The following is a 16852-nucleotide window of genomic DNA, read 5'->3' as shown; positions in this document are numbered from 1 at the left end:
GGTGTTGAAGCGTGTGGCTATTGAATAGGGTTCAATGACCAAGAAAATATAAACTTTACCACTGATTCACGGCCTTACACTTTTTTTAATACTGCAAGATTTTGAGTTATTTCGACTAAAAAAAGAAAAATGAAACTCAATAAGAAAAAAAAGTGACGAGTCACATAAAATGTAGGTTAGAGGGTGTAGGGATATAGGTATTGTTATTCTTTTTGTAAATAAAACTGCTCCTTTTTATACTCATATAAAGAATTTAAAAACACTCCAAAACCACAATCACATTTGATTAAAAAACATAATTCTGCATTTCTACATAGGTACTAGAATTTGTAAAATTCACCACTATAGAAGGACTGAGCTAAACAAATTAAAAGATAAGTACTATTGATCTGCGGACACCCTGTCAATTGGCTCAAAGGCAGTGTGACAGGTCCTTAATTGGGTTCCTGTTCCTTCACTTGATCGGGTACGTAAAAGTCCTTCTGGTCCTGGGTTTCAATGTCACCGCCTTCTAATGCCGCTTTCTGTGAAATGAAATTAGATATCATTGGTTATCGTCATCATCTTCCTGACGTTGTTGGCTCATGGGGGCTTGGAGCCTGTTTGGCAATCCCAAGAATTGGCGTAGGCAGTAGTTTTACGAAAGCCAATTGCTTTTTAAATTTGCCTTATTGTTTAATTTGCCTAACGATGTTTTCCTTTACCAAAGAGAATAGATTAGGTACATATATCTTTGCCTTTACCAAAAAGCGACTGGTTGACACTTGGCTAGTATGAACTTTAATATTTGTGTGCGTGATGTAGAGAAAAGTATTACTTTTAGCTTTAATTAAAACGAAAATATTACTTTGCTAATCCGCGAAAAGATAACGTGCTAGTCACGAAACCGCGAAAAGACAACGGAATCGGTTGCCGGGCGTCAGACCGTCAACAACTCCTGAGGATGCCTCGTAGAGAGGCGAAACACGTGTCGAGGATTATTCTTTTAGTGGTGGTTTGTTATATTTATTTGCGTATTTATTTTTGCGGTGGGAGGGTGGGAATATTCATTGCATGTAAAAATACGCAAGTACGTATAACGGGTTAGCACTGATTGACTAGCACGTTATCTTTTCGCGGATTAGCAAAGTAATATTTTCGTTTTAATTAATATGGATTTCCGCAAAGTAACGCCTGATTCTATTCACTTTTAGCTTTAATTTAAATCGCTAGTGATTGCCCATATAACCATTCCAGTCGCAGAATCACAAAGTGGTAACTAAATGTCAGATGTGTCGTAACAGAGTCCACACAATGTGTCTAGAATTGTTTCGAAACAAAGTGTCGTCGCCGTGTCTACACTTTTCCGTAACAAGGTGTCGACACATTTGTGTGCACTTTGCGTGCGGTTTGCGACTAAATCTGACAGCAAATTTGTGACAGCAAATGTCAATATAAAATACCTCTTAAAAACCAAGGTTTGTCAAACTACTATTAGTGTCTCGTGTGCTCGTAATTCTAGTAAGTCATCATGGGCAATGCAAATGATAATAATCGACCGAAACCATATAAACACCCAACACCCGTCAACCTTTTACAGAAAAGTTTTTAAAGAAATTCAATAAGCTACTTAGGTCAGGCAACGAATGCTCCAAAAGTTGTAGAGGGAAATGCTCGGAACACAATTTTTGACTCCGTAACTCGGTTTGACAAGTTAGGAGGTGAACATATCAAAAGTCCCCGGCCGTAGCCCTTGAGCGGGCGGAGAGAGGGGGCTTTGAAGGTCCCATTTTCCCGTTTTTCGATTATATCTCGGAAACTATGCATCTCACCGACATGGCCACTTATACAAAATGAAAGTTAATTTAATTTGTTACAAGTTTATTCAGTCAATTTTTTCGATATGTTGAATAGTTTTTGAGATATCCGCTCTTGAAAGTTTATTTAGGGCTCTAAATTTTATCTTGATATATCTATATCAGTGAAGGTGCTAGGCCGTGTTTGGTATCGTTTTCGTATAAATCTGGGGTACTGAATCCATTTAAGATATCACATTGACACCATTCCACAAAATAAAAATAAATCTTTTTAGGGTTCCGTACCTCAAAAGGAAAAAACGGAACCCTTATAGGATCACTCGTGCGTCTGTATGTATGTCCGTCTGAATACACAAAATAGTTCTTTACCTATAGATGACAGGAAAACCTATTAGAAATGTGCAATCAAGCGCGAGTCGGACTTAATGTACGGAACCCTTAATACGCGAGTCCGACTCGCACTTGGCCGGTTTTTTTGAAACTCTTCTTGACGCTTAACCGCTGAACCGATTTCGTTGAAATTTGGTATAGAAATAGTTTGCGTCCCGGAACAGGACATAGGATAGATCTTATAACCAAAATCATCTTTTGAAGGTGTGAAAAGTGGCGTGGAAATTTGTACGGGAAATCAATAACCGCTGAACCGATTTATATGAAATTTGGGATGGTCTACATCTTTGATTTAGTTAAAAATGATGAAAAAACATGACTTCAAACCTAAACTTAAACAGTATTAACTTCAAGAAGTCAATTCTGAATTCCTCCCTACACCTCATTTCACACCTTTAAAGGATGATTTTTGAGATAACTTATTATATCCTGTCTCGGGACTCAAAATATATGTGTACCAAATTTAAATTAAAACTGTTCAGCAGTTTAAGCGTGAAGAGGAGTTTAAAAGAAAGTATTTTAATAAGTTTATATGTTTTTACTTCGGAATGGTGTCAATGTGATACCTTAACTAAATTTGGTACTGCGAATTTATACGAAAACGATACCAAAACATGGCCTCGTAGCTTTACTGTTGTAGAAGTCAAAATAAAATTGAGAGCCCTAAATTCTTATTACTTGGCCAAACTTGTGTAGAAGGAAAAGGTAAAATAAAAGTCTTCGGCAGGAATATAAGACATAAATATTTTTTTTTTGCGTTACTATTTCATTCATCAAATATAAACATACCTTGATTATACTATTCTAGTGAGATCCTCATAGATAAACATTTACTTAAAAAATTACAAGGTCGAAATGTCACGGAACTTGTGAGAGTAATATGTGAAAAATATAAACTTTTATGACAAAAAAAATCAGGACACAATTTAAGAATCACCCAATTGCGTCGAGGAATCATCTGTATTTTTGCTTGTTTCATTACCTCCTCGCTTCTTTTTTGTCCTTTGTATTCTGTAGCAATTTGTTAGATCTGAAAATAAAGTTAACTTGCGTCGTCACGGATGTCGATTTATAGGTTTTAGGGAGTGCAGAATTCGAAAACGATGATCATTTTATAATCCAAGATGGCGGCTACGTATTTTGTCATAAAAGTGGAATCCAAAATAGTCATCATTTTCGAAATCTGCGCCCCCTAAAACCTATAAAACGATATCCATGACGACTTTTATGACATAGTGCATTGCCGCCATTTTTAAATTGAAAATGTTATCATTTTCGAAATCTGCGCCCCCCCAAAACCTATAAAACGACACCCATGACGACTTTTATGACATAGTGCATGGCCGCCATTTTGGATTCCAAAATGGTCATCATTTTCGAAAGCGGGGCCCCCTAAAACCTATAAAACGACATACATGACGATTTTTATGACATAGTGCATGGCCGCCATCTTGGAATCCAAAATGGTCATCATTTTCGAAATCTGCGCCCCCTAAAACCTATAAAACGACACCCATGACGACTTTTATGACATAGTGCATGGCCGCCATTTTGGAATCCAAAATGGTTATCATTTTCTAAATCTGCGCCCCCCAAAACCTATAAAACGACACCCATGACGACTTTTATGACATAGTGCATGGCCGCCATTTTGGATTTCAAAATGGTCATCATTTTCTAAATCGGGGCCCCCTAAAACCTATAAAACGACATCCATGACGACTTTTATGACATAGTGCATGGCCGCCATCTTGGAATCCAAAATGGTTATCATTTTCGAAATCTGCGCCCCCTAAAACCTATAAAACGACACCCATGACGACTTTTATGGCATAGTGCATGGCCGCCATTTTGGATTTCAAAATGGTCATCATTTTCAAAATTGGGGCCCCCTAAAACGTATAAAACGACATCCATGACGACTTTTATGACACAGTGCATGGCCGCCATTTCGGATTCCAAAATGGTCATTATTTTCGAAATCGGCACTCCCTAAAACCTATATATCGACACCCATCTCGACTTTTATGACAAAGTGTTTTGCTACCATCTGCATGCAAGACATTTCTATTATTTTTACGTACAAAAATGGCCCCCTGTCAACTTTCAATCGAGATTTAATCGATAATTTATTCGATTAATATTCAGATTAATTCAATTTCAATCTATGTTAGGTCGACTAAACTAATCGCGATTAAAATTTGAGAATTAACTTTTTTTATTCCATTAATTAGTCGAATAAACAGTTAATCGATTAATGCCCATCTCTGACCACGGCATTTTTACACTTTGAGAATATCTGAAAACAAATCAACACAAGGAGCCATTTTGCAAATCCAGTAACATACCAGTAACTTTGTTATTACTTTTGACAGCGCGTGTCATGTGTCAACACAGAGTCGACACAAAGTCGAAACATTGCAACTACTTTGTGACTGCAATATTTCTCAGCCTTAAACCATATTTATACATCATAATTAACAAGTTTCGTAGTATGTAAAGCGTTATTTCTGTTATTTAAGTATAGTATACGCATCGAAGTACTAAAAATGCTTCAAATAATATAGTTTTGAACACAGGCACTGAGAAGTAAACAATTTCATTTCCGGCTAAACTAAAACAATGTGGTGGCGCGTTGATTATATTACACTTAGTTTATCAAATCACTCGAGCAGTTTAATTCCCCATAATAATTTAAGTCATATTGTAATATAAATGCAAACAATATATAATTACGTCTTGTAATCCGTTTTAGAGATGGCGTATTAATGTCACTTATTTTTATTTAAGTATTTTTCCATCTGACAGTTTCCATTTGACAGGAACAAAATGAACGAATGAACGAATGATTTTGGCATAAAGTAGTCGCAAACCCGAAACAATGTGTGCACACGGCGACCACACTTTATGTCACTTTGTGTCATGTGTCGACCCTTTCCCATTTCTGGTAACTGTGTCGACACGGCGACGACTCTGCGACTGGAATTGTGACCGAAACAGACGGTGTCGACACAAGATGTGTCAACACCGCGTCGTAACGGCGACTGGAAATGGTTGTATGGGTGGGAGGAACCCAAAAAGTCAAGATCTGTGAAAATTTCAGGTTTTCGATTTTATTTGAAAAACTTTAATTACAATGCTCGGTGCTTTTAATAGTACATTATTGTCGAGGCTCGGAAGTAGCTTACTTGCAGGCTGAGGATTCGTATTAAACGGACGACCTTGGGAGTCCGTTTAAATGAATCCGAAGCCAGCAAGTAGCCTTCCAGCCGAGTCATATATATATAGTGCTTTTCTCAAAAATGGTGCAAGAAATATAAATATAATAGAAATATTTCACAGAAGCAACGTTCTCACGTATATATTTTCACAGAAAAAAGTAGAATCAATTGAAATAATTAGCTTTGCCGCCTTTTATTTTTTTAATTAAAAAATAAAAGTGTATTTTTCTGCCGAAAATACGCCAACCTATTTGAGACAGCTAAATAGTCGCGGTACCAACATTATAATTATAAGTACTAATTATCTGTTTGGCTGTTTAATGGGCCTGTGCCTTCATTTGATATGGCCATTTTAACTTTTAAAAAGTTTGGAACACGACAAATAATGGAATTTGTATGCAACATTGCAGTCCCAAAATCGAGACTGCAATGTTTATAACTTTTTAATTTTCGACTGACCATAAACTCCGCGCTTCGCGACCAATTTTTTAAACGGCAAAGTCGACTTTGCCGACCATTTTTGAGAAAAAGTATTTTTTTTTTGCTTTTTTACTATTATACCGCTCTACTATATATATACCGCGTCCAGTTTACCGTGCAGTATTAACCTATATACTTAATCGAAACAATTTCCTTAACTCTAGTTGCGCCGATACTCCGATAGTTGCACTTCATTTCGCAAACATCAAACAATCTATATTCCACAGAGTAAACTCTGACTTTGTAACAAGTTTGCCAACAAAAGCAACGGAGGGCAAATCATTTATTCAGCAAACCTCCCACGGTCGAGTATTTTTAGATAAGTGAATAAAGTTTGGCCGCTCTATGTAAAAATTAAGGTGAAAGAGCTTTTAGAAAGTATTGTTTGTAGGCAAATTAGCTCTTTGAGACCCACGTAATAGAATTGTCAATATTAACAGATGTTAGAAACTTTATGTTTAAGTTAGCAAATTACAATTTTCCAAATTTTTTTAAGGTTGGTGTGACAACTGGCCTGATACAGATTTTCAAAATTGACACATTTTTGAGTAAGTAGATATGTTTTGGTTATAAACTCAATGTATGATAAATTTTAGAGCGACGATGTTTAGGTACTAAGATTCTCGTACGGAAGGTTATTTATTAGATAAAAAAGTCCATGTCTCCATTAGGCTAGATTAAAGTAAGTGTTACCTATAGTCCGACACCCTCTGTGTTCATCAGTGAGACATATAGGTATACCTTTATTTAGCAATGTATCATACAAGATAGGTACGTCAACTTTTTTCTTACCTACTTTTTTTCCGAAGATAATTATTATTGCTCTAAGTATTTGGTGCAAGCGAGCCTCGACGATTTGTTTATAAGTTACCAAGAAAGATAAATATACGTATCCCAGCATAGAGTAACAAAGAAACAAGTAACTCACCAGTCTCTTCTTCTCTTCTTTCATCTCCTTCTGCAGCGAGCTGAGTACTCGCTGGGCGAGGAACTCGCTGCAATGCCGCACGTCAGGGTTAGACAGGTATATGCCGTTGTAAAGAAACAAGTAACTCACCAGCCTCTTCTTCTTTTCTTTCATCTCCTTCTGCAGCGAGCTGAGTACTCGCTGGGCGAGGAACTCGCTGCAATGCCGCACGTCAGGGTTAGACAGGTATATGCCGTTGTAAAGAAACAAGTAACTCACCAGTCTCTTCTTCTCTTCTTTCATCTCCTTCTGCAGCGAGCTGAGTACTCGCTGGGCGAGGAACTCGCTGCAATGCCGCACGTCAGGGTTAGACAGGTATATGCCGTTGTTTACCACGGCGCAGGTTAGGCTTTCGACCGCTTCGCCCCATTCCACTGAAAAATAACCGATTGATTCAGTTGCGATTGATCACGACTCGCGATTTACCATTGTTATTACTTATTATATGGCTTTACGTATAAATGGGTGTACACCTGCAAAGTTCATCGTTACAATGCTAAAATATGTACCTAGGGCCCGATTCGGATTTTGAAATAGACATGTATTAGATATCTTTTAGACATCACCAAGATACGATAACGATATGTTTAAGATCTAACCTGACAAATTTGACATTTGCGCGATTCTGGAGATACTCTTGAACGATTTCCACAGGATATGACTTAGAGATCCAATTCACATCTAATAGATATCTTACTCTATCTAACGTAAAAGTGACATTGGTTGCCCTAATTGCGCTGCAAAAGAGAACTAGTTGATATCTAAACTATAACGTATATCTAGAGTGGATCTAGTACGTGTCGTCTCTTGTGAATATCTTGAAGTTCGAATACGGCAGCTAAGGTATTACGTAAGTATGTACGTAGTAAGACGCGATTAGAATGTTGTCAAAATTGATTTTATTTACTTCAGGAAGAAATTAAAATTAATGTTAAGTTAAGTTAGATAAAAGTTTAAATTAATACACTAACTGGCAACGAGATCCATGCGTTGTACAGTCACCTGCAATAATATGTTACTCTTCGAAGGCCGCAAAAATATCTGACACGATCTTATTTGTAGAGCCATAAGAGCGTGTCACATATTTTTGCGGCCTTCGCAGAGTAACATATTATTGCAGGTGACTGTACATCATTTGTGCCACGCGCGGGTCAGGATGTTTCCGCTGCGTTTACGTTCTGAGACCAAACAAACATTCAGACAACTTACTGGGATGCCTCATGAAGAGAAGAGTGACTTTACCAGTGACGAGATCCCTGCGTTTGTCCACGATTTGTACCACCGAGTGGCTGAGCAGCTTCGTCGCTGCGTTTACGTTCTAAGACCAAACAGATATTTAGACAACTCACAGTGACTAGGTCCATGCGTTTGTCCACGATCTGTGCCACCGAGTGGGTCAGGAGTTTCGCTGCTGCGTTTACGTTCTAAGACCAAACAGATATTTAGACAACTCACAGTGACTAGGTCCATGCGTTTGTCCACGATCTGTGCCACCGAGTGGGTCAGGAGTTTCGCTGCTGCGTTTACGTTCTAAGACCAAACAGATATTTAGACAGCTTACAGTGACTAGGTCCATGCGTTTGTCCACGATCTGTGCCACCGAGTGGGTCAGGAGTTTCGCTGCTGCGTTTACGTTCTAAGACCAAACAGATATTTAGACAACTCACAGTGACTAGGTCCATGTGTTTGTCCACGATCTGTGCCACCGAGTGGGTCAGGAGTTTCGCTGCTGCGTTCACGTTCTAAGACCAAACAGATATTTAGACAACTTACTGGGATGCCTCATGAAGAGAAGAGTGACTTTGCCAGTGACTAGGTCCATGCGTTTGTCCACGATCTGTCCCACCGAGCGGGTCAGGAGCTTCGCTGCTGCGTTTACGTTCTACGAACAAACAGACATTTAGAGAAAGCCTAGATTAGTATGATGATCAACAAGAGAATCCTATTTAAGTGACACTTACTAGCGGTATTATTAATTTTTAACCAAATTCGGGCAATCTGCATCGTAACATTTAAAAATTAAAGGACTAGCGTTCGTAAGCAATAATCGTGTAGAATTCCCATTATTCCCAATATTCCCATTATCCGACTAAGCTGAAACTTCACATAATGTATGGTTCATACATCGAGCTGATCTGATGATGGACACAGAAGGTGGCACAATAACACAACCTAATTGTGTTTGGGTTTGTTAGAATTGCTTCAAGTACTAGTCGCCTCTTGAGTGTTGAGAGAAACGATCAGTCATAAAAGCTTGTATCAAAAATATTAAATTTGACAAAAAACTTATTCTCCTATCAAGCTGCTCATTGGCGGTCTATTTCATAAAAAGAATATTACCTCCAACAACTTGAGCCGCTCAGGCAGATACTGTGGGATGGCCACGGGCTCCGTGAGATCTTCCAATTTGTCAGTAAACGTCAGCTCGGCTAACTTCGTCATGGACGGCTATAAACAAATACGTATGATATTACCCAAGAGAATAGATAGTATAGAAGGCTATTGCCATAGTAAATTTTGTAGTCGCGGTACATTTACTGCCATCTATCGACATACGATTAAAACTTAAAATAAAATTGAAAATGTATAAATTAATCAAAATATGTGTACGTATAAATGATTTTGAATTTTTATTGTTCCATACTGACCCATGTTCTTTCACTGATATGTATTAAAATTGTTAAATATCAAACGGTGTCAATGCCATCTAGCCGAGAATAGGCCAAAGGTATGGCGCCATCTATTCGAGAATGACTTATTCTTGATTTCCGAGGCACGTTTTTTTCTTAGACTTTATTTATCTTATACGGAGTTACATACATCTTTGATATTACCCAAGGTGGTGTGTAGCTACTAGCTAGTCCCCCGCTAATAAATCTAAAAGCGGCCATGCAATATTGCAGCTCGCTGTACCTACATCTAAACAAAAGTGAAATGGCAGGTACCTATTATATATCAGGTATAAGAGACTAGGTATATCAACCCATTGTATCCGAGGCAACTTATTGATCTGAACTGACACTCGATGAGTCGAGGATAAAAAGGGTGCTTATGGTTGATTTAACTCTGCTTTTCACTTCGATTGCAAGGAAAATAAACAGTGTAGGTATTTATGCGGTAATTTTATAGTATCGCAGATCTATACAGGGTGGCCAAAAATAAGGGCCTTCCCGTTGCCAGGGAGGTTTTGGGATTATACTGTGCAACTTTTACTATGGGAATAACCCCGAAATCGCGAAAAAATTCTGTTGTTCTGTTATTCTGTTGTGTTGTGTTCTGTTGTGTTGTAGCTGTTTCGTACATTTTGGCTGGTCCATTTTCTAAGGGAGGGTAAATTTTGTTTTCTCGATTTCGGGATTGATCCCATAGTAAAAGTTGCTCAGTATAATCCCAAAACCTCCCTGGCAACGGGAATGCACTTATTTTTTGGCCACCGTGCAGATGCTCGGAGTAGCGGCTGACTTTAGGGCGATTGTGCACTGCAATGAATTTTACTGTCCGGCAGTCCGAGTTTTTACGGTCCGATATGGCACGCCATTAAATGCATATAGTAGCTTGTGCACTAGACGTAATTTTACCGTCCGACATTTTACTTTTCCCCATTCCGGACAGTTTTTTTGCGGTCCGCGATGACAGCTATGAAAAACGTGTTTATGCTTGTGAACTGCGTCTGGAATTAGTATTATTCATGGCTTGGCCGGGCGGGGGCGGGCTAGGGGGGGTGTGTGTGTTTCATGCCACTGCGCCGCACCTGCGAGTAAAAAGACGGACAAGTGCACAAGCCAATGATCCGTTTTTTTCATGCCACTGCGCCGCACCTGCGAGTAAAAAGACGGAGAAGTGCACAAGCCAATCATCCGTTTTTTTCATGCCATATCGGACCATGAAACTCAGACTGCCGGACAGTAAAATTCATTGTAGTGCACAATCGCCCATAATTCCCAAGTCTTGTTGTTCCTGATTAAGTAAATAAGGGTCAGCTTATAGCTTTGTAAGCTTTGTCGATATTGTTAACTGATAATCCACGTATTGATGATGCTCTCGTGACCGATTTCGGCCACAGCGACTGTGTGCTCTGGTATTATCCCTACCATTGGTGTAGGAGTTCTGTGGCGCGCACTCTTCAAGTCCTGCTCGGTCGTGCCATCCGGCGGGATGACCGTGACCTTCCCGAACTGTATGGATGCTTCACTCTGGCTCTTTTGGTGTTTGGCCAGCTCCTCGGTCAGAGCGCGCCAGCGTGGCTCCTTGGAACCGCTAAGGGAAAAAAAAAGTAATATTTGTATATGTCGCTATGCCTCTGAGGTAGTTATTCAGGGAAGTAAGTATAGACAGGCGTGGCTCACTCCGCGATTTCGTCGCGTCGCTACAAGTTCATGCGGTCCACAGCAATTTTGGTGACTAGCCATAGTAGTTGCCACGCACCGCTACGGAACGGACGCCTGCTCGCGCTTGCGCCACCTAGCGGTCATATCTGTCGTAATAGACGCGTTTTGTCAGAGAAAATATCATCAATATCAATGCGCCTGGTTAGAGCAATCAGTCCTCTAGACTCCTAGAGGATCTGTCGCTAGAAAAGTTACCTCTGCCTACTAGCGATCCGCCCCGGCTTCGCACGGGTTACACAAAATCTTAACAAATTATACACATAAACCTTTCTCAAGAATCACTCTATTGACAGATGAAAACCGCATGAAAATCCGTTCAGTAGTTTTTGAGTTTATCGTGAACATACAGTATACATACAAACCGATAGACGCGGACTTTCGTTTTATGAAGTATAGTGATAAAAGTGCTGGGAGTAGGGTTTGCAATACGGATCCAAAATGTATAAAAATTATCCGGATTTGCGGATATTCCCAAACATTTCAGATCCGTCGTGCAAACCCTAGATGTGGGATTAAAGTCAAGGGATTTATCCCACGTCCATGGCAGCGCACAAAAAGTGACCCAAAAATTCTTACCGTTTCTTCGGTGGTGGGCGGTAATCTCTGAAGAACGAGATGGCGGCATGCTCGCGCACCGTGCGTTCCACGTCACGCATGACCGCGTGCGTGTGGCGGCGGGCGAACTCCATCACCACCGTCTTCAGAATCTGTACACAACATGGTCGGGAATATTAAAATATTATCACAAAAATAGAGTGTGTTGCTGTTATTAGCCTTTACCTGTTTCTACACTTAGGTACATGATATTAAGCTATATCTCTTGACAACCTATTAGCATTACTTCGTAATTTACTCGGCCATGGGATATAGGGAATTTAGAAACCTTTTTTATGTTAGTCTTTTTCTTTTCTTTGCACTGCTGTCTCCCAGATTTCCCACATCTTTTTGTGGGAACTTGACATTCGCACACCAGTGAACGTATCGAAGAATTTGATTGGTTGACGACGATATACTTAATAATAATGATGTCGGTAGTGGTGGTGATGATATTTATGATAAAGGTCATTATAGTTATCATAACGGAGGTCGTGATGATAATGAATACGAGTACTTGCCTCCTCCAAAACCTTGACTGGCGCTGATGGTAGCACCACCCCCATGTCCATACGAATTCGCGCCTGTCCGAGGTTCATCAGATTGTCACCAGATGTAGACATGGCCGTGGCCATGGCTTCTATGGCCGCTTCTTGAGCGTATTCGGGGCTCATGCCTTTGGTGCCGCGTTTAGACTACAAGAAAGTAAATTAGGAATCATACCTATTGTGTAAGTTGTTTTTTTGAAATTGACCGTGATAGTTTAGAAACTAAGCGAGAAACCCACATCTATAGTTGTTACATTTAAATAAATAAATAAACATTATAAACCCACAGTAAGGCTTGTATTGTGGAGACTCACAACTGACAAATCCCATACAGGGATAAGTTCGCCTTTGTTGTATTTAATTCACTATGTGACTGTGTTTCTCGTGTTTTTATTTATATGTAGGTACAATAAAATATATACATACATACAACTATGGTACAAAATTTGTACATGAATTTAATTCATGTTCCAGTAAAATAAGTATAAATTTTTCAAATTATGTTGAGTAGGTATATACATAATATAGAAAGAGCATTAGTGTATCTGAGCTCCAAAATAAATGTAACGAGTACAAATCATAAAGGCTCGTTAAGAATCAACGTTAATAACTGGACCATAGTTACCTGATTTTATGCAAAATAATAAAAACAGTATACTTAACAACAATATGACAATATAATGATAAGTTAAGAAGCTGATGAAATAGGATTGTCTATGTAGCGGTTGTTGAGCCCAAAGTGTACCTTCTCAAATTCGGTGCCCATCTTCCTGACAAGCTTGTCCGCTTTAGCACTTTTGCCGTGCGATTCCTTCAGGTTGTTCAGTCTAATGCACTGCAGCTGCAGATCAGTGTTGTAAGCGTGCTTCTCTGACTTCCTGATTACGAAGATAACATAACATTACTCTTTATTCCACTCCTGTAAGATTAACCCTTTACCAGGCTAAGGGATATTTCCCACATAAATATATAATTTAGCCTATTATACGTCCCACTGCTGGGCACAGGCCTCGTCTCAAGCACGAGAGGGTTTAGGCTAAAGTCCCCACGCTGGCCTAATGCGGGTTGGGGACTTCACATACACCTTTGAATTTCTTCGCGAATGTATGCAGGTTTCCTCACGATGTTTTCCTTCACCGAAAAAGCTAGTAAAATATCAAATGATATTCCGTACCTATATAAGTTCCGAAAAACTCATTGGTGCGAGTCAGCATTTGAACTCACGACCTCCGGATTGAAAGTCGGACGTCAGATCCACTCGGCCACCACCGCTTCCCATATGCGGCACATTAAACATGTGCTCTATTTTCGATGAGTAAGACCGACATTCGATTGTCATTTTTGAAATATCAGCCTGGTAAAGGGTTAAATAAACACAATACAAATTACAAATTTTAACCCTTTGACCGCAATTGACGCGTGCGGCTACAGCCCAATATCAACCTTCGTCCAATCCGAGTCGGATTGGACATCTTAGTCGGATAATCCGACTAAGTTCACGGTGGTTCACGAAGACGCGCCGCACATGATAAGCGTGGCGTTCATAAATTAAAATAGACAGCCAATGATTCCCATTGATGTATACTCAGAATGCGCCTCGGAAAAGCGCTAGGAAGATCATGATGATGATGAACAAGGAGCCAGGAGCGACCCCCTACCATTCTTCCTACAGTTCACACACGCTCCTTACTTAAGCCTCCTCTGCGTGCCAGCATTCATGTCCTCCGTGTATATCTTGAGAAGCAGTGCCTCTTCTTGTATCTTAGCGTTCTGGGATTGCACGCGCGCGTTCCACTTTCTGTTGGCCTGGCAAATTGATTTCTCGATAAATATTAAAACAGAAAGGCTTACAAAAGTTACAGACAATAATTTGCAATGATGTTTGGACATTTGGGGGCTGAAAACGTTTACAACATTTCTAGAAATGATGTTTTTAAGCTTTTCAATGGGATATTTGTCAGATCCGGACGAAACTTTTAAGAGGCCTGAACTGGGTTTTCCCTACCTTCAAATAAGCCATTGATGAAATGGAAACGAACCTCGCTCTCCACAAACTTGATCCTCGCCTCCCGCTCCTGTCTCTGGCGCCGCAGGCGATTTTTCTCGTTGGTCCTCCACTGCCGCACCATGGTGATCTTCCTCTTCAGTTCCAGTTCAGCCGCTGCCTCTACCCGCTGCCTGTTTTAAGCGTTAGCTTTCTATAGTATGAAGAAACAATCTTTAAAATAGTTATATACAGATACAAGTGCCGAAAAGAGGAAATTCGAAACGAGGGTCGATAAATTAAAACACGACGGAAGGGAGTGTTTTAAATCGACATAAGTAGCGAATTACCTATTCACACGTGTATCGTACAACGTTTTACAGTAGGTACATATGGCCCTTAAAACTTGTGACATACGCATGGAAAGTGCTCTTTCCCGTACTAGTGCGGGAAAGTAGGACCATATGTAGTCCAGAGTTGGGCAAAAATTAACTTGAATAAGAATAAGAATAAAAACAGAAATTTTATTCTTATTCAAATCGAGTTGAATTAGAATAATTCTTGCACTAGTTATTTTAGAATAAAATTAAGGTGAATAAATCATGTGACTTTTATTTTAAATGCGGAATAAAAAACAGAATAATTATTCTAGAAGTAGGACTATTCTAAATAAGGTTTTATTCAATTAAAATGTTATTTAGAATTAAGTTAATGTTTGTAGTACAATCGGTTATATTTATTTTTGTAAGTTGATTTTCACCCTTCTATTTAAAAGTCGGATTGAATTGATATTTGTTACTTTAGTTTAGGTACAGTACACATTGAAGAGTTCCGCTATACACTATCTAGTTCTATTCTGTTCTATGCTTAGCCAATATGCCAAACGTTAACGCTCCGTGGAGTTGCGTAGGTATAGTCTCTCTCTATCACTCTTACATATCAGTGCGATAGAGAGACAGATAGCGTTTCGTTATCGCAGCGCAAACGATCGGCATGTTGGCTACGCACTCAAGGTGCCTAGCCAAGATGGCAATTTTTCATCTTGGCTAGGCACCTTAGGTGCGTAGCCAACATGCCAAACGTTTGCGCTACGACAACGAAACGCTATCTCTGTCTCTCTATCCCACTAATATGTAAGAGTGATAGAGACAGGAAGTGCTTCGTTGTTGGAGCACAAGCGATTGGCATGTTGGCTAGGCCCCCAGAACTGCTAAATTTACCTAATGATTTGGTTATTAAATCAAAAACAATAATTGTCATCTTGGCTAGGCACCTTGGGTTCGTAGCCAACATGCCAATGGTTTGTGCTACGACAACAAAACGCTATCTCTGTCTCTCTCGCACTAATATGTAAGAGTGATAGAGACAGAAAGCACTTCGTTGTCGGAGCGCAAGCGATTGGCATGTTGGCTAGGCCCCCAGAACAGCTAAATTTACCTAATGATTTGGTTATTACATTAAAAACAAAAAATGGCATCTTGGCTAGGCACCTTGAGTGCGTAGCCAACATGCCAATGGTTTGCGCTACGACAACAAAACGCTATCTCTGGCTCTCTATCGCACTAATATGTAAGAGTGATAGAGACAGAAAGCGCTTCGTTGTCGGAGCGCAAGCGATTGGCATCTTGGCTAGGCCCCTAGACCAGCTAAATTTAACATAATGATTTGGTTAGTAAATTAATAATAATACGGTTACTGAAACTATGCGACAGTCAATTTGTAAGATTTTATTCCATAAAATGGGTATGAATTAGACAAGAAACTAACTACTATTACATCTACCTAACTATACGTAATTAGTACCTATACGGTACCCAGACCACATTTTTATTCGTGGAATATTATTTCGAATAAAAATCATGATTATATTTATTTGATTAAGAATATGTTATTCTCATTCAATTTTTTCTCATACGAATTATTCCCGACCAAAATTATTTGAATATTTTTGACGGGAATAAAATCGAGATGATTTTATTCCGACAAATTCTTTTTCAAATAATGATTTTATTCTTGAATGCCCAACACTGACATAATATGTACTGTAAAAAATATATGCATGCGTTATGTAACTTAGTAGTTATTAATTATTATTAGAAAAACTGAAAAACTACACGCGTGCATTTCTTGCTTTCTCCCAGATGGGGCTATACTTTTAAAATTTCTTAGGCAAAAGAGCCGTACTACCAGACTATTTTGTTAGACATAACGCCAATATGTGTAAGACCGTCTATCAGATAAGACCATCTACAACCTCTTCCGTCGCTTCTAACTCTTGAGTTTGTACACATTATTACCGCCGACGACGCTGCTGTATGTGTCCCGATTACACTACCTTACGAAGGTCGAGGAGATCGTAAAGTATGTACAAGTCAGGTCCAGATTCATCCTGAGGGTCGTGAAGTTGGAATCTCGACACAGTGTGAATTTTAATTCTTTTGTGCTGAGCGTTCCGACTGAACATCTAGCGACCTTCACCAAGGA

General features: G+C 39.3%; 1 protein-coding gene across 1 annotated transcript in view; it reads right to left on the bottom strand.

The window, feature by feature from the left end:
- Positions 1-237: 237 nt before the first annotated feature.
- Positions 238-16852, bottom strand: part of LOC134789630 (uncharacterized) — a 45603-nt gene continuing 28988 nt past the window's right edge. The window contains exons 5-14 of the mRNA XM_063760206.1: positions 14424-14562; positions 14075-14190; positions 13130-13262; positions 12358-12531; positions 11819-11949; positions 10946-11111; positions 9195-9302; positions 8628-8736; positions 6816-7228; positions 238-524 (exon numbers count right to left, since the gene is read on the bottom strand). Coding sequence (XP_063616276.1) covers positions 435-524; positions 6816-7228; positions 8628-8736; positions 9195-9302; positions 10946-11111; positions 11819-11949; positions 12358-12531; positions 13130-13262; positions 14075-14190; positions 14424-14562 — 1579 coding nt within the window. The 3' untranslated portion in view covers positions 238-434. The remainder of the gene's footprint in view (positions 525-6815; positions 7229-8627; positions 8737-9194; positions 9303-10945; positions 11112-11818; positions 11950-12357; positions 12532-13129; positions 13263-14074; positions 14191-14423; positions 14563-16852) is intronic.

This window comes from Cydia splendana, chromosome 4 (genome assembly GCF_910591565.1).
Source record: "Cydia splendana chromosome 4, ilCydSple1.2, whole genome shotgun sequence".
Classification (NCBI taxonomy): domain Eukaryota; kingdom Metazoa; phylum Arthropoda; class Insecta; order Lepidoptera; family Tortricidae; genus Cydia; species Cydia splendana.
This window is presented reverse-complemented; position numbering and strand designations above follow the sequence as displayed.